Here is a 19,032-nt window from a genome sequence, read left to right on the forward strand (position 1 = left end):
ACCTAAGAACAAATCAGAAAACCCCAAATCAGAAAACATTGATGAATGTCGGAATCTATGTGTAAACTGCCTAAGTGGGTTTTTACTGTAAGAAGACCTTTCTTCTTAGGGATGGTTAGTGAAGCAGGCCCAGTTCTCTGATGATACATAACAAACATGAAGGTTTTACACCATTTTGGACATTCTGAACCTAGATAGTTTGGTTATCACTGAGATGTTCAGGTTGAGTTTGTTGTGGACGTGTGAGACTGGGACACACCCAGTGATAGATACCAGGAGGAGGTGTCATTCTCTTTGAGCTGCACATGCTTCTATTTATAACAGATAGCTGCATAACTCAGAGAGAGAGAGAGAGAGAGAGAGAGAGAGAGAGAGAGAGAGAGAGAGACATAGGGACTCATATGACCTACAGCTCATTCCAGAGATAGTGGGGGACAGAGCGCTCACTATTATTACACCAGAGCTGCAGAGAGTGCGGACGATGTCTTGCAACACCACCAGAGGACTCTGAACAGATTTTTGGGATATTGTCTATATAACTATCACTAAAGGACGTGACAAGATATCACATTTGGGAAAACAGCTGAGTGACAATGCCAGAGGAGAAAGGTAATGATGACCTTTAATAAGCTATCTGTGGTGTGTTCACCTGCCTGGGGAAAGGGGGGTGTTTGTAGCTAACGATTTGCTTGTATTAACCAGAATTTTACATATTACCTAAGTAGACAGTGTTTACCATAAACTACAATAAACTATAATATTCCTACAACTTACAAGAAATATGGACATCATTCAGAAGTTCTAGGTCATATGAGTGTTTGTGTGTACAGCATGTATGTGTGTTCTATGGAAGTAGTTCTTTACCTACAGCTAAACAGGCCCCCTATTATGTAAGGAATAGCACTTTGTGAATGACAACAACAAGCCTGTGGTAGCAGGCTGAATACTTCTGCTGCAGGTTGATATTCTGCCTGCTTGACTGCAACATCCCTGGCAACAACAGTGTTGTCTTGGTCCCCTGCCTGCATCTCTGACACTGGGATCTCAGCCACTTGGGCTGCTTACAAAGGGGCCAGAGCCAATTGCTCAGAAGGAATCACTAGGATATTTCTATAATGATTTACAGTGTGTCTCTAGTATTGCATAATACGATTGTAGTGACCTTTAAGGGTTTTAGCATATTTTTATTTTGTCTGCGTCTATAGACTTAATGTTTCCACAAACTTTCCATAATATTTCTATGGTGACTTGTTTGCAGTGACAAATAAGCTTGTGTAAGATTGTGTATTTAGAGAAACATCTTCCAATCATCAACCCACCAGTGTTGGAAGTATTTAAAAGTAATACTAGCATGTAAAATACTCAATTCAAATTCACTCTATTACAAGTAAAAGTTTTGCATTCAAAAGTTGACTAAAGTAACAATACAGAAGTATTAGCAGCAAAATGTACTTAAGTTTCAAACGTAAAATGTATGAATGGCCAATACAGAGTGTTTATTACCATGTTCACCCTAGTGTTTGGTACTTCTATACAGAGCTTATGTGACAACAATAGGGTCTGATCCAGAAGTAAGAAAACCCAAAACAAAATGCTAATTGCTAAAAATCCAGCCTTGGAATATAACCTTACTCAACAGTTAATTCAATTTGGATGGAAATAGGTTATTGTTTATCGACAGTAACCTTTCAGTTTTTAGCAGTATTGAACTAAAAACATACCACATATCAGGATTTACGTTGGCTTACTATAAGAGGATTGACAAATCTCGAGAATTTGTTATATCGTGAAAATAAAAGATAACTATTAGCTGTGAAGTAGAAGTAGTAAATACCGTGTTTTTTTCTGAACGTTCTTAACGGGGCTGTACTCACAATACTGGTTAAAAGTGGGCTAGGATTGCCTCCACACAGCTCTCACAGACCGGGTTTGTATGATATCCTTTGAAATTACGGCCACCGCTGTACCTGTCACATGACAGTTAGCCCTTACAGTTTACCTTTAGCCGACAAAAGGGGCCCCTCCTGTGGCGACGACAGTTAAGTTTAAACACCAAACCTACTACATAAGATTAGAAAAAAAGGTTGTGGTTTGGAGTTAAAACACCGGTCCTCTTAAGTAGTGCCTAAGTAGTAAGTTGTGTTTTTCCCCCTTAACTTCTTTCAGGACATGAACTCCGCTCTCCCGTTTAAAAGTCCTGTGTTTGAGGACCCAAACATCCACCCCGACCTCCTCCCTATGTGGATGTTTGCGGTCTTATACTGCAGCAGTCAACGTGGTGCTGACAGTAATAAATATGTGGAATACGTACGATTTACAGTGCATTACTCTTTGTAGCTATATGTATGAATGAGTCATTAAAAACCTGCATTACTCCAACATATCTTTACTTAGCAAACATTTTTTTGCTGCTATATTAATGTTCTGAATGTCAAGTACTTTCCACTATTGACCCCTACCCAGTTGCTTGTAAAAGGTAGCCTCACTGTCGGTCCTCATAAACACACCACACATATGTCCTCTTCTCTCCAGTGTCTTGCTATGTATGCTGCCATCACAGTGTTACAAAGCTTGTGATGTTTGCTCAAGAAGGAGCCTCAATAGTTTTATATTTAGTTATTAAGTCTTGTTCTGGTTAAATTCAAACTAATGACCAACAGTAAAAATTCATTAAAATGGACAAGCTGTTATGCACGTACACAGGCATGGACACACACTTACACTTATGTTAGACATTAGACACATGCACACACACAAACACACACACACACACACACACACACACACACACACACACAGCCAAAGTCTCAGCCAAGGACAGTGTATCCTGGCTGTGTGATGTAATGGCTGGCTGCTTGTCAGCAGTCACAGCGACGCCCGTCACTATTCTGGACCTGCCAGTAAACAAACCATCTTCATGACCGTCCCTTTACTAGCATTACCCCGCTGACATTTTACCTTTCTTACAATTTAAATCAAGTATTGCATTGTGTCTTTATTGTTAGTCCTGATTTTAATTCACTCCATAAATAAAATTGCTGTGAAAGAGTAGGCAGATTTGAAGAACACTACAGTATTTGTCACTGCATAATGAACTGTGGCAAATAATGCATTTATATTACATTAACTTACTACTATTTCTCCAGCAGTCTGAGTAGTTGGGATCACTCTGTGCCCATGTAGTGACTGCGCATTGTGAACTTTAAGGTAGTGATACCCTGCGGATGTATACTGTTCTGTGTGTTTGAAGCTGCAGTGCTAAACCTGCTTGGCATATGCCAGTGTTTTTGCACCAGGTCTGCTCAAACAGCTGACCCAGTGCTTTCCACAGAGAGGCTCTATTCATGAGTCATGCTGTTTCCCTCTGGGTGGAAGTGAATGGTTCTGCAGCACACGCAGCTCCAATCCCTCACTGTCTTTTCTTCCATTCCCTTCCACACTACCTTTGTGTTCCTCCCAATCAGCTGCATGCTGATGAACAGTTATTAGATAAGCAGAGCATCCTTCAGACATACATTTATATACACATGCAAACGTGCAACATGCTTAGCTGTTCACTGATTTTCTGCTGCATCACGGTGTCTGTCACATGATCCTCGCTGTTAGACAGCACTTTCACTACACAGGTTAATGAGGAGAGAATTCTATCAGCTTTGTCTTTCCTTTTTCTCTTCTGTTTTTCTGTTTTGCCATCTCATCGTCTCTATCTTTATCTTTGTCTAAATGACTTCAGTCCCCAGGCTCAGTCTGGAGTACTTTTCCTCTTATATCTGTACTGTATGTACTGTATATTAAAGAATGTATTCATATTATTTAGATATATCAATTGCTGCCCTATAAGAACGTAGCCTTTTTGCTATGGGACACAAATGTCCAATAAGTACACTACAAGTATGGGTTGAGGGGTTGGGGATGTGGCCTGGCTCTCAGTCTGCTGTCCAGTTCATCCTATACTGCAGATAAAGGAGAAGTCAGCTCTGTGCACAGGGGCATTGTCATGCTGAAACAGGAAAAAGTTGGAAGCACATTATGTGCACAAATGTAGCTGTAATATGTTGTATTTATTCTTCGTTTTGTGCGAAGTAGTTTATGTTGTGTGTGGACATTGGACCGGAAGCTGTTGAATTAGTTACTGTTGCATTGGTGTCATGTAATTCCGTGTGGGATGGGCCACTTAGTGGCATGACACGTAAATAAAAATATCATCATCATCAATATCATCATTATCATGTAGCATTGGGATTTCCCGTAAGTCAAACCAATGGGATTGGATCAAACCATTGTAAACAGCCCCACACCACAAGTACACAAAGAATGTGAACAGTACGTCCATGTTTTAGTGCAGGATTCTATTGGAGTTTTGACCCAGAAGAGATACTGATCCATTTCTTTAACTATCTGAAATCAAGAGAGGAACAATATGGGCTCCATGTTGATTGGACCTCATAGTATTTTGACTTGAGGCAACTACATGGAAATGTTCCAGTAGAGCCAGCTGCAGTAACACGTGGGATCATATTTGGAGGTGTTGTCTGTCATCCACGTGGAAGAAATATTCACTGAGTCATCTGTCACAACAGGAATGGCAGGAACCATATGTTTTCACACAAAGACCATATTCAGTAGAAAACACATTAGTTGCCATGGCTTGCTTCACTTTGGGCCACAGTATGACTGATTTAACAATGTTCTCCTTAATGTTATTAGAGTTCAAATCCCAAAGGGGTAGAACCCTAAAAACAGTGATATTGTGTTTAGGGGTCCAAACAGCGAAGCTCGCTGCTGGAGCCCTGTTGTTTTTCTTCTCATTCTTCTTCTATCTTTCTTATTATTATTTTTCTCCCCTAAAAGTGTTGGCAGGTGGGTTGCAAATTCCACCCACTACTGACTGCACATGACACTCATTGACGTCAAGGTGGCGCTGTAACAATCAAATAATTTTTTTTTGCAATTATCTCCAAATTTGCTCCAGTGGTCTTCCGTTCTAAAAATGTCAAACTTTGGCCATATGATGGCACTGTTATTAACGCCCAAAAATGTGATTTTAGAAAAGCCACGCCCCTTACACTGTAAGTCTGAGTGTCTTGAAATTTGTCAATTTCTCAATGTGCTCTACATAAAGCCTTTTAGACCATAAAAGTCCGCCGGATTAGATTTTCCACCATTTCAAATGTTTTGAAAAACACATTTTTGACATCTGTTCCTAAACCGTAGGTCCGATTTGTACCAAATATTCAGTGGGTCATAACTGCACCACGCTTATTAAAAGTTAACGAAAGCTTGTTGATATTTCATTGTTTTAAAGATATTGAACTTTAAAAGGGCGTGGCTTTGTCTCGCATTGCCAGACCTTCCTAGTTCACACAGCATTCTGGGATGGGAGAAAAACATGCTGTGGTTTATTGGCATTTCTTTAAACCAATGACATTCATCTTGGGGCATGGTGCCTGGGCCATGGTGCCTCTGCAAAATAGTCTCAGAATAATAGAAGGAACAGATAGTCTAGCTAGCTGTCTGGATTTACCCTGCAGAGATCTGAGGAGCAGTTAACCATAGTTCTCAGAAATCCACCAGGTAAAATAACTTACAAATTAAAGTTGGCTAATAGGGGGCACCACAATATTTTCCATATGGGCCTACAGTAAAATATCTTTCCGGGGCTTTTATTTTGAAACTTTGCTTTAATTAAAAAAAATAGAAGCCCTTCTTACTTTAACATAAAGTAAAGTGCAAATATTTGATTGTGGCGTTTATCTTCTTCTGTCAGTACTTATTTCACTTACTTATTCAATGTGTTCTCAGCATTGGCAGAGTAATGATGGATATACAGTGAGTCATTATGGAAATAATGGGTTTGAACCAGCGATTGCAGCTTTCTAAAATGTATTCATATAAGTAGTAGTTTTGGTAGCAGTAGCACCAGCAATATCAAAACATGATTAATGTCCACCAGGAAATGTAAATGTATATGGACTGTTTTTATACAGTGCCTTTCTAGTCTTAACGACTACTCAAAGCGCTTTAACATAGTACAGGAAACATTCGCCATTCACACACATTCATACACTGTGGCCAAGGCTGCCGTACAAGGTGCCACCTGCTCATCAGATAATCATTCACACATATTTACACTCCGATGGCGCAGCATCGGGGGCAACTCGGGGTTCAGTGTCTTGCCCAAGGACACTTCGGCATGGAACTGCAGGGCCAGGGATCGAACCACCAACCTTCCGATTGGCAGGCGACCGCTCTACCACTTAGCCATAGCTGAAATTAGTTACCTTGGTTCATTTCCTACATCTCTCTGTTCATATGACATGTCCTTGTGTTTATTAGGGCTGAGCCAACAAGGACACACTGGTGTCATTTGCCAGGAGGTCAGAGGTCAGCTCTCTGTCGTGCTTGACCTCAGGATCAGAGATCAAATGCTGTTGGGGTCAGGTTGCAGGCATAAGCACAGAGGTGGATGTCAGAATCCACCTGTCATAACTCATAATGTCTGTTCTGTGTGGATCTATACTCGTATATCTAGCTACTAGTGATATCTCGGCTCCTTTTCCCTGACTTGGTCTACTAGGCTCTGTTCATGTCTTTTTCCTGGCTTCTAGAAAGGGTGAGATAATGGAGTGAGTTTTCTGTTGGGATGACAGACAGGAAACTCTTAAGCAGTGAAGTAATGCCTAGGTAAGCCTATGTGTCAGCAGGCTCTTAAAAACTCTTCACATGTTGTTAATAATTTTATCTAGGCGCAACAGGTCTTTATAATGTTACACATTCTCAGTGTGTTGTGTTCCTGGACTAAAATCTGCTACACTATAGTAACTTGAATTTAAGGATCTGTCTGTTGCAGATACAATGTAAATCGGAAGGATATCTCTTCATAAAAGTCCAATATTAATGCTTACGTAGATGAGCAATGTTGATTTCAGTCACATAAGCATAAGCAACGTTTTTCAAATCAATATGGAATTTAGTATTTAGTATTTATTTTATTTTATCATTTCACAGAAAACCAGTTTTTTCTTAATTTAGAAATCAAACAAAGGAAGTAGATTACCTAGATTTTGGTAAACAATAGTAATAGTAGTAACATTAAAGATAATAGAAGTATGACTAGAAATAACTCTAGTTGAGTTGTTCTACTCTCAATGCAATGCTAAGTGAAATGATTGGCTCAAACTAACGTTTTCTTGATATTGCACTGCAACTCCCTTAGTATATTAACAATGCATTTCAACACAAAAGAGAAAAAAGTGAAAGAAAATAATTTCCTTCATGCTATTGTGAAGGACTTTTTTTAAGCTTAAGTTTTCAAATGGGTAAGAAAACACCATTTAGTTATTCATATTTACCGTCATTTAGGTCATACGGTATTATGCTGAATACTAACTGGCTTTTCCATACAAATAAGAATAACATGTAATCTCATTTTTGAAAACATGTTCACGCATTTCCTCAAAGGAAAAGGGTAAATCCCCAAGGTCAACAGCTTGGCCACCACCATGTACTGGTGCTGTGAACATTTGGATCCCCTGCGTGCCTCTGCAGAAGGTTCACACCAGGAATGTTGCAGAGAACCATGGGATCCCCGTGAGTTGAGGGAACACTCTATTTTTAGGAGGTGCTGGAGCATGGCTTCTTGGAAAGGCATTTGAGATATTACTGTTTGTGTGGTCCACTGTGTAGTGGGCTAGCCTTCCTTATTTCATATATATGTACCTTAAAAGCCTTTTCATGTTAGAGTTATAAAATAGGCTGCTGTTTAGGTGTCAAGTGAACTACGGAGGTTTTTGGGAGGTACTCAATTTCAATCCCAGCAGCAAATGTGTTCTGTTTACGTGTCTTTGAGCAAGACACAGAACGTGTGAATGTGTTCTTTCTAATATGTTGTTGGTGACCTAATTAGATAATTGTATGGGTTCTTCTTCATGATGCTTCAGAGAGAGATGCTATTGATCTATATTGTGTAGCCACTATTGTTGGGCGATGTCCACCGAATTCTGAAACATCTCAGTGGATGATGACCTCATTGTCAGGGTGGAGTTAATTGATATAAATAAAGTCATATTCAGGCATCTTGCTCCCAGTGTGCCGCGCTGCTCGTCTGTGTTGCCCTGTATCTGTCTCTTCTCTGCTGTGCTGCTTGACTGACACTCGGACTACGGGCTGCCCTGCTTCATCCAAACTGAAACTGAAACCAAAATCATATGGGCAAAAAACCTGCTACAGGAGCTGTATCCACCACCATGAAGAATTAGAGGATAGCCGTCATCCTATCAATCGTGACGTTCTTTTGCCAGAAATAAGTGCATTCCATAGTTTAATAAGTTGGTAAATGTACCAATATCTCTCTCTCACTCTCTCTCTAACACACACAAACTCACTGTTTTTCTCTCTCTTTGTCTCTCTCTCGCTCTGGTCCATAGGCAATATACAATAACAACTATCCAAACTGATGATTTTGAAAAACAAAGTGACAGCCTAAGTGTCCACCTGCAGGTCCATTTGCAAAATCAATCAAGTAGCCCTATGCCTCTGTTTGGGCAGTGGTATGGTATATGTGTGCTAGTGGTAAGCTGCAAATGAGAGGTCAGTGTGTGTTTCCAGAGGCTTCCAGTGGTGTGACTGTATGCAGCACAGCCAACTAGTGTTGCATTGCTCGGATAGCTGCCTGCCTGGCTGCGACCTTTGGGACAGCGAAATCAGGAGTGGCTGTCAGCCAGGGAACAGACACCAGAAAGGCTGATTGATGATATGGACAACTGGTCCTGGAGAAGAAAGGGCACGGGCACGGGTAGGGGTGGCAGGGAGTGGGACGGACTCTATACGCTGCCGCACACGACATAGTCACTCTCTTTTCTCAATCACAACCCCTTTCACACATGCACTGCAACCCTGAGCGTATCTAGACATTACCTGGAGGAGCTGTATGTGAGAACGCATGTCCAAATCAGTTGGACCACACATTAAACGGTCTTTACCCTGCCAGCTCCTGAGTATAAAAGCCGTGTAATGTCCAGTTGTCCAAGTAGGCGTGTTGATGATGTTTCTATCATGCGGCCAGCGCCCAACTAGATGAAAACAAACATCAGAGGGTAGAGGCCGACACCGAAATAATCAGACAAATAAAGGAATGCCACGGGACTCGGTTGTTTATGACCAAATAGCAAAGCTGCTACGTAACAGAGGTGTAATACGCGCCATGTCCTGCCTCCTGCATGCTCTACCCAGGCACCACCCATTGCGTAAACCAAGTGGAGTGAAAACGATTACCTGACACGGAATATCTCTGCGTGTGAAAAGGCAACTTCAGACAATGTCCGGTAGGGTTACCTGTACCTGGAATTCAGTTCCGGTACCCAAGGGTACCTTTTTTCGGTACTTTCCCTCTGTAATGAAAAAAAATTATTTCAGTTGTAAAAATAATTACAAACCTATTTATACTATTAACATTTTATTATTTATTTCGAACATTTTACACTCAAAACAAAATAAACAAACCTATTAAATCAAATAAATATAAATTTCCTACACTGCAACTTTTATTCTTGTATTTGTATCTTATTTTATTTTAGACTGTTTTTATTTTCTGTCTCTTTCTAACTGCTCTTTAATGTGTTATGTAAAGCACTTTGAATTGCCTTGCTGCTGAAAGGTGCTGTAGAAATAAAGTTGCCTTGCCTGTCAGTCAGTCACCAGGGCATAGAAACCACTGTTGTGCCTGCTTGTCTCAGAGGAAGTGTAACGTCAACAGCACCGCGACCGCTTTCGGCTCGTCATTAATATCATATCGTAGCGATATGTGTGTGCGTGGAGTTTTGAAAAACTGTAACCACACTTGAAACCACTTTATCGGCATTGCCGTGACTCACTGTGTCAAAAAACTGCGTAGTTTGCTCGAGTTTGCTCGAGTTTGCTCCGTCTGCACCTCTGCGTGTGTGTGTGTGTGTGTGTGTGTGTGTGTGTGTGTGTGTGTGTGTGTGTGTGTGTGTGTGTGTGTCGGAGCCGCTCTCTGTCAACATGCAGAGAGGACAGATAAGCTTGCGCTTATGCGCTCTCAGGTACCGACTGACCGTCTGATTTAGCGTGAATCGGTCCACGGTAGTACTGACGTAATTCGGTCAGTACCCGACCCTAATGTCCAGTCCTGATTCGATGGACATTGTCCGGAGTTCATTTGAGAAAACACCTCTAGAAAGGAAAGTCATTACTTCCTTACATCACCCCGTCCAACTGAATTATTTCCATTCCACAGTTTCATAATTAATTTGTTCCTCCCTGTATGTATGACCAGGAGATTCAAGGGCATGCTGGGATATACATTTGTGAATAAGTGACAATGCAATAAGAGACTATCCTGCCTGAAGCAGGGAAACATGGTGGCAACACCCAGCAAGGATAAACACCAGGGCAAAACTAAGGAAATTATGGACTTGGTGACACAGCAGGGAAAATGGTTCCACCCTCTTCAGACTAATTATACTTTACTCAAAAAGATAGATATACCATTGCCCTGATTACTTGGAATTATGACTTGCTTGAAACAAATCACTGCCCTGACAGAAGCCCTAAGAAGGGCATGAGAGCAGGAATTCAACATGGATTGAGCGGACCACTCATTCATTTTGTCAACTACTGTATTAAAAACAGCAAACAGCAAGCTGCTCACCACACCTGACTGGAATTATTGGACCCTAATCACAGACCGCTACAACTGTCATGGTTACTGGCAGCCTGCTGCTACATCTGGCCCAAAATATCATCCTTTCTTCTATTTGCTCTTTGAAGAGGAAGTAAAGGCATACTGTAAAGACAGTAAAGACTGAATTGGATCCCCCCCAACAGGTGCAAGGGTACAGCAGTACAGCTCCTCTGAGACTACCAATCCCTGCAGCCTACCCCCTAACCTTAACCCCCCCAACCCTTTCTCGCTGTTGGACTGTTGTCTTTTCCAGATGGTTGCAATCAACTCGGCCTCAGAGCATTTTTACAAGGACTCGAGACTTTCCCCTTCTAAATTCTTGTCTTTATTGGTTAGCACGCCCACATGTACGCTCAATAAAGCTCCACCACCTACCGACTATAGAATCTAGGCAACCATGTCCAAAATCCCTATTCTTGTCTTGATTTCATTTCAAAGTCAGCACATTTTCAAGTCCGAGATGAGATTGAAATCTAGACTGTGTGGATTGAATGGAAGCAGCTCTGTGGATTTTAGCATTGTCCAAAGAAAACTTCATGAATATATTTTAATTATATCTGCTGACCTCAAGAATGTCCAGTATCACCAGGTGCATTTCTTCACTTTCTTTTTGAATAAAACATCTTAGTCTTTAGACATCTTAGGAGGTTTGGGAAGCTATGTTTGTGTTGGACATAATTATAATAGCTTTGTTCCATACACTTGATGAAAGGGCCTTATAAAACTTGCTGAAGAATGTGTTGCTCCTGTAGGTCTGAATATACTGCCGGCTGTTTTTACTTTCCTTTCAAGTAGCCCCCAGCAAAGCAGGTCACAAATGAGCAAGTGCTTCTTTGAATGTGTAGATCTGTACATTACAATTACAATATCCAACCTAATTCCATATTTAATACTACACAGTCAAAAACATCCCACATCTTGCGACTTCTCTCTTTTAATTAGTACCATGTTTTACCCATATGCATGCATTAAAGCAGCTGTGTCAAATGATTGATTTCTTTAGTAGTAGCCGTGCTATAATCGTTAAAATGGAAAGCGAGCCGGTCATGATTGTGATGCAGGACAGATCTTGACTGTCTTGACATCATAGTGAGGGTGAAAGGTTCCATAACCCTAGTATAACTTTCATATTGTCTATAAATAGACCATTATTTCTTTATCTCTACTATGGGCTATGGTTTTTACCACAGTATGCGTTTCAAATCCAACTAAAATGGTTGGAGTGGGCAGTCTGACCAAAAGTGACTTGCTTTGATTAAATAAGTAAGAGCCAGCACTACTTCAACAGTCTCTTCAGTCTAAAGCTTAGATCGGGCCAAAAAAAATCAAGCCCGAGCCTGGCCCGGCCCAACACATTAACTGGAATTATGAGCCTGAGCCCGATTTAAACCCGACAATTTTTTAATACGTGGGCTGTTATAACTGACGTTCTCAACTACATTTCTGAGTTGTTTGAACTACAGAAATCTTTTAAGAATGATCTTAATGAATAATGCAACAAGGACGAAGCATGTAAACTGCGTTGTTTGTTTATTCAGAATGGAATGGAAATGGAATGGAAATGGATCCGAATGAAGAACCTCAACACAATACAGCACAGCAGGCCCGGTATGATGCGTGGAGGAGACGCTGCGCATGACACGTGTTGCATTTTGTAACTTTGTAGCCTAAGTTGTGCAACTTTGTACACATTTTTTGCCTATTTCTGATTATGGCATAGCTTTCTCCCCACCCAGTTAGGCTAATAAAGTAATGATTAAAAAACCAGAAATGCTTGATCAAGGGCCGGGCCGAGAATCTAAACTCTACTTCAGTCTAAATTAAATTTCCCTTTAAATGTTTTGGGATAAATTTGTCAGGCTGGCTAAATGTGCTCTTTATTTTTCCACATTATACAGTAAAAACAGTAAAAAAGAATTGTAGCTTCAACTTAATCTAAGTCAAAATATTGTGCCAATAAAATCCCCAATGAACATCCAAAGAATTGAGTGAACCTGAAAGGATGTTCAACAGAAAATTGTTCTTAGTGAGTTTTCAGCGAGCAGCTCTGTTTGGCTCACAGCTATTATCCCAACACATCCTTCTCTCTCTCTCTCTCTCTCTCTCTCTCTCTCTCTCTCTCTCTAAATCAAATCATTTGATGAACTCCTCTTTCCAAGCCCAATTACCGGTAACCATGGAGGCCTGATGAAGCCGGCCTGATGACACGAATGTTTCCTGAGAACACAAAGGGCCTTTCATTCAGCTGATGCCGCAGACACTGTTGGAAGGCCGATCAGTATGGGAGCATATTATGGGTTCTGATGAAAGGGGAAAAGGGTGAGGTGTGCTGATGATGCTGGTTCTTACAGTGTGTGTGACTTCACCTCAGCCATGTTGTAGTGCTCTGCCATAAGTCTTTTTTTGCTGCTGTTATAATTTTTCTTGCCACAAACCCCTCTATCCTGTAAAATGTCAGCACCCAAACTAGCAGTCAGTCCGACTGACCGGTGCTGACATGTTGCTGTTCCTAACGCTAGCAAGGTAACACAGGACAGAAAATATGACAGCAGAGACCACAGATAGGTGGGACCTCCATGTTTTTTTTTTATTTAAAGATTATTTTTTGGAGGCTTTTTCCCTTTATTTGATTTGTGTGTGTCCCCTTAGGTGATGGAAAAAAGAAACAACTTTGCAATAATGAAATATGCTTTATCACCAAATTCAAAAATTCCTAATGTCAGTTTGGTGATTCTCATCATTGTTTGTGTGTCTCTCTGTCTACGCATAGTCCTGCATATGCTAGAATAAGATCTAAAATGGTCTCCTGTCTGTCTCTGTCTGTCTCCTGCAGTGTTTCAGCAGCAGGCTGTCCACAGCCCTCTGGAGCAGCAGAAGCAGAAAGCAAATCAGGGCGGAGGAAGACCTATCCCCTGTCAGAACTGTGGGAAGCCATGCAAAGGGGAGGCTCTCCGCGTCCAGAACAAACACTTCCACATCAAGTGCTTCGCTTGTAAAGGTATGTAACAGCCAGCTATCCCCGCTCACCTGTGCACAGTCACCCCACAGCCCACAACTCTCACAACTTCAGAAAAGACTGAGAATGTCTGAGACTGGCACTTTGGTTGGGAAGCAGAAACATAGCACCTAGGGGAAATCTGTAGTTTACATACAGTAATACATAGAATAGATGGTAACAGAGCCAGGGGTCAGAGCAGGCGGGCGGTGCCAGATCACCCACAGTGTGATAATAACATCCAGAACACAATATTCACTCTCAGTGGTTTCTGTGACATGAGAAATACTTTCAAAGTAATGTTGAGCTACCTAAAGGACCTCAGGGTGGAAAGTCACGCTACTGACCACCTGTGTGGAACAAATCTCTCTGCAATACCATCTGCTGTGTCATGTTTTAAACTCAGATGGATTCTGATTGGCTGTCAGTGTCTCTATCTTTCAGCAAATCCCTCTGAAAGTGATCCCAACGATATTGTCTGCCACTGCCCTTGCAGTTATATTTGTGGTGTGGACTCCACCATCCACTGTAATTAGAACAATTTTGAAAACTATATATTTATAGTTATCGTTAGTTATTGCTCTTGGTGTGGACGGTCCTTTAGACTTGCTGCAATTGGTGGCAGATTGAACCTGCACAATCTTTGCATTAGGTTAAAAGTTTGTGATTTTTGACATGTGATGTCATACCGTTGGCCATTGTTGTCACCTTTGAGGGGACAGAGAGAGTCCAAAGCAGTACTCTGCAGCAGATAGTGCTCTCCATTCTTCTAAAGTCATTTCTAATGATATTGTTATTGATAGTTTGGCAATAAGAGGGAATTAGCTAAGAAAGTTATGACTGATGGGTCAGTCAGGTCTAATCAGCTACAGATGTATGAATGAGTGTGTATGAGAGAGGGGGTTAGTGTGTGCATGCATGTGTGTGTGTGTGTGTGTGTGTGTGTGTGTGTGTGTGTGTGTGTGTGTGTGTGTGTGTGTGTGTGTGTGTGTGTGTGTGTGTGTGTGTGTGTGTGTGTGTATTTCGGGTTGGGTGGCTGCAAGTGTCAGATACTTGGAACGCATGTGTTCTCTGTCTGTGTGGATGTGTGTATTGACTGTAATTTATAGGAGTGTGTGTGTGTGTGTGTGTGTGTGTGTGTGTGTGTGTGTGTCCCTCCCAACCCAGACTCTCAGCACGAGCTTTGTGTCAGATTGCTGTTGTTGTCAACACATACTGTGGTTGCTAGGCACTACATTGTTGGCAGTCTCTGACTGTATCACCTTTAATCTTAAAGTGACCAGCAGACTCCTTGTCTGTACACTCTCCACCACCACCCCCACCCTCCTTCTTCTCCTCCATCTTTAACTCTATGAAAAAGGGATGAAAGAGCGTGAAGACTCATGATGCATTTGTGGTGATGGCAGAAATCAACTGTGACTAATGTCAGTCCATAGCAATAATAGTTTCGCATTTTTTATTAGTTTTTATTTTTAGTTTGTTTTGACTTTTTGTTTTCAAATTCAGTTTAGTTTTAATTACTTTTTAAAGTGGGTTTGTTAGTTTAGTTTAGTTTAAAATTTTAGAAAATGCTTAGTTTTAGTTTAGTTTTTATTAGTTTTAGTCTTTTTTGTAATATGGGTCTGGGGCAAAAAAAAGGTCAGAAAAAGTATTGTGTAATAATAACTCAACAAAAACATCATCCAATTTTAGAAATATGTATTCACAATGTATTCAACAATAACACCAGTGCATAACATGTACATATGATGAGCACAAATATGTAAACAGTCTACACAAGACGCTGCAGTAAGTGCAAAATGTATAAGTGACATGTGCCAGGAAAAAAACTAAATAGCTAAGAGACTAAAGAAGACCTACACGAACAGGTGTTTTGAACTTTGGTTGTGTCGAACTTTTTGAAGTTAATCAACTCACACAGTTGTGTAGACATCCCAGTATCAATACACATATTAACCCACGCTTCCTCCTGCTTGTGGCCGGTGAAAGCCCTCCTGTAGTGTTCTCTGTCCTGCTGTTGTCTCCGTCATGCTGCCTGGCCCTGTACCCATACATCCATGCCCTGTACCGGGGTTAGCTTCTGTTTCAGGGAAAGGGTTGCTTAGCATTCTCCTTTGACCTTGTTAAGGTAAGCTAGGTTAGCCTCCTTGTGAGCGCTTCTCAAATGTACTTTCAAATTTGTGGGATTTTTCCCTTTAATAAATTGTCCACATATTTTACCACCTTACACTGCGAGGCACTTGCTCTTATCTGACACAGTCATAATCAAATAGGACTCTGCCGCTTTCTTCAGATTTTTGGTACCGCCATGATGCCAGGCAAGGGGCATGGACAATGTTGTGTTCAATTTGACATGGAATGTCGGAATTTCTGTGTTCCCAGTCAGAAACTATATACATGTCTATGGCATAGACTGTATGAAACAGGTCTATGGTTGGAAATGTCAACTCTGAAATATATAACGTTATTTGCTCTATGAAAGACATTGACAAAGAAGAAAACTAAGGACATTTACATTTATTTTAGTTAGTTTTGCAAACAGACATTACAGTTTTCGTTATTTCGTTCATTTTCGTAAACGATTATAACCTTGGTCCATAGTACATCATGCCTATCCCAAGAGCAGTATTATCATAAAAGACAATGGTTCCCAAACGTTTTAATTTCAAGGACAAATTGTACCACGGACCCCCATTTGATAAGATCTTGTCCTATGGTCCCCCCAGGGTTCGACATAAGCAATGGCCCAATGGACAACATTAAATATACATGCCATTTTTTGAGCAAGGCTTTGTAGATTAATAAAATGCAGTGTTGCTCCCTTCTTAGAGCCAATGAAGTCTAGCCTACATTATGGTAAAGGATACAATGGTGGGTACTGAATCCATCACCAGATAGAAATCTTAGGGCAGAGTGATAAACTGCATCAAGTGGCTTCACTGTAGCGGAAGCCGCACGCATATAAATGATATCCCCGTAAGCTAAAACTGATAGAGACGTAGCTTGAACTGTTTCCTACAACTTTGGGTGAGGCAAGATTTATTTCTATAAAATAATGCCAATTTGGGGTTTAATTTCTTTACAAGTTCAGTAATGTGTGGTTTAAAAGACAGTTTACCGTCCACCCAAATGCCCAGATACTTGTAGCTGGAAAGTGGTGATGTGTCTTTTAGTTATTACAGTAGACAAATATCTTGTAAAAATCATATACTTTGTTTTGTCTGGGTTTAAAGTCAATTTAAGATCAAAAAGAGCTCTTTAGATTACACAAAAATCTGATGGTTCTGAAGAGCAACTGAATAGTTGAATGCATCATCTGCATAGAGATGAACTGAGCTGTTCCCAACACCAGAATTCAAATCATTAATAAATATAAATAATAAATCATTAATAAAAAATTCCAGCATAAATCTGTATCCGATAGGCTCTTACTATGAAAACACAAGTAGGCAGAGTGTAATTTCCTTCAAAGATTTGTTGCAGTATTTGTTGCAGAAGTTCACTCACATTTCAGAGGCAAATATAGTTTTTACTCTTCATTAATTTCACAGTTAAAGTTACTAATTACTTTACAGATTAAGATTTTACACAAAAAAACTCAAATTCTCTTCTGCATGATTGTAGATTAAACTAGCCAACAGTATATAAAGAGTCACAACTAGCTTTGAATTGATGCTGATTGTACTTAAAGCCGATTGTACTTAGAATTTAAAATCTCTGTCTTTGGTGTCCTTAAAAGTAGTTTGAAAAAACAACTGTGGCATGCAACTACTTTGTTTTAATATTCATTGATTAATAATTCACAATAACACAACTTTTACTACTTTTTATTGATTTGCTATGGCTTGGTAAAGAGTTCTGATTAGTAGAAAATGACTTACACCACAGTGTGTTGTGGTTTAATATTGTGCAGCTATTAAGGAGTTAGACTCTCATGTCTTACTAATTGAGCTGAGTTTGTTCCTTCATGCCGAGCTTTTATCTTTGACTTAAAAAGAAATAAACTAATTGTGATAACTACACGGCTCGGGTCAAACATACTAATTACTCATGCATATTAACCCAATAGTAATAGTTGGAAGTCATCATGTGGCAGTTACTGGAGGTCATGATTAAACACAGAGCATGTTTACTTCACTGGGGAAAGTTGTTTGGTTGGCTTTCTAAAGACCTTAATGAGGACGTGTGAGGCTGGATAATTTAATGTCAGGCATTCAGGAGATGTATTAATACCGCAGACGCAGACCCAGTTCACACAGCAAACGCCTGGCCATTCTTCTTATCCATAAATCCAAAGCATGGCCGCATTAATGGAATATCCAACTAATTTAGGTTATTAAATTTGCTTATTATCCAAGGGTTGGGTGGCTAGGCAGTTTGCTATTAACACCTCCAGATGTGGAGTCATAAGAATCTGAATGTCACGGCTGGAACTGACACAAAGCACCGCAGGCTGAGTGTGGCAGTTCAAACCTGAACATCAGTGAGATTAGAAACATCTGATAGCAGCCAAGTTCAACAGAGTATAGTGCTTCTTTCAGCGTTTTCTTTATAGATGTCAGATGATAATTAAATCAGGTGAAATATCTTCTCCTTTTAGTCTTTCATTGACAGACCATAAACCCACACACTCTATCAAGGTCTACCTCACCTCTGCCCCACTGCACTCTATCAAAGATATCACGGGCGACCTGGAAGAGAATCCAGCCAGTGACCCCTGCCAGCAGGCTAACAGTGCCAGGTCTAAAGTGAGGAACCGTCAACGCTCAGCTAGCCATGTGTAATTAACACCAGGCAGAGAGGAGGACTGGATTAATGGGAGTTAATGGTAGCCTCTTTAGCACTGGCCTGATATCAAAATAGCTGCTAATAGTAAACACAGCCTCAGTGTCTCTGCACTGCTTAGTGTACTGTTTTAACATGGCTGGATTAACCCAGGTGCCAATATAAGATGAAGACCCCCATTGACTCTCTGCTTGTAATCATTTAAACCACAAATTATCAAGGTGTAGGTAAAAACAGTAAAACATGTAACAATACAATACCCAACATACAGTGCCAAAACAACGAGATGGGAGATAGAGCCAGCGGCGTCGTTAGGCTAGGCTGTCCGAGGCTACAGCCCCCAATGTTGATGAACTTTTCAAAAGCTTTATAGCCACTTGCTGCTCAGAGTTAATGACAGTTACCGGGGATTTCCACTGGATGCGTAACAGCTGCGGACCGGCTCCGCTGCGTGTCTGCTGCGTGCTCCGCCGTCAGTCAATACCCACCGGGTCCGGATTTGTTGCGGAACGGCTGCGGCCGTGACTGACAGCTGTAGTCACGAGGACCT

General features: G+C 40.8%; 1 protein-coding gene across 1 annotated transcript in view; it reads left to right on the forward strand.

The window, feature by feature from the left end:
* The first annotated feature begins 402 nt into the window (after positions 1-402).
* The window catches only part of ablim2 (actin binding LIM protein family, member 2), a 96,951-nt gene continuing 78,321 nt past the window's right edge, over positions 403-19,032 (forward strand). The window contains exons 1-2 of the mRNA XM_039821737.1: positions 403-609; positions 13,536-13,700. Of these exons, the coding sequence (XP_039677671.1) occupies positions 594-609; positions 13,536-13,700 (181 nt within the window). The 5' untranslated portion in view covers positions 403-593. The remainder of the gene's footprint in view (positions 610-13,535; positions 13,701-19,032) is intronic.

The sequence above is a fragment of the Perca fluviatilis genome, chromosome 14, assembly GCF_010015445.1.
Source record: "Perca fluviatilis chromosome 14, GENO_Pfluv_1.0, whole genome shotgun sequence".
In the NCBI taxonomy this organism is placed as follows: domain Eukaryota; kingdom Metazoa; phylum Chordata; class Actinopteri; order Perciformes; family Percidae; genus Perca; species Perca fluviatilis.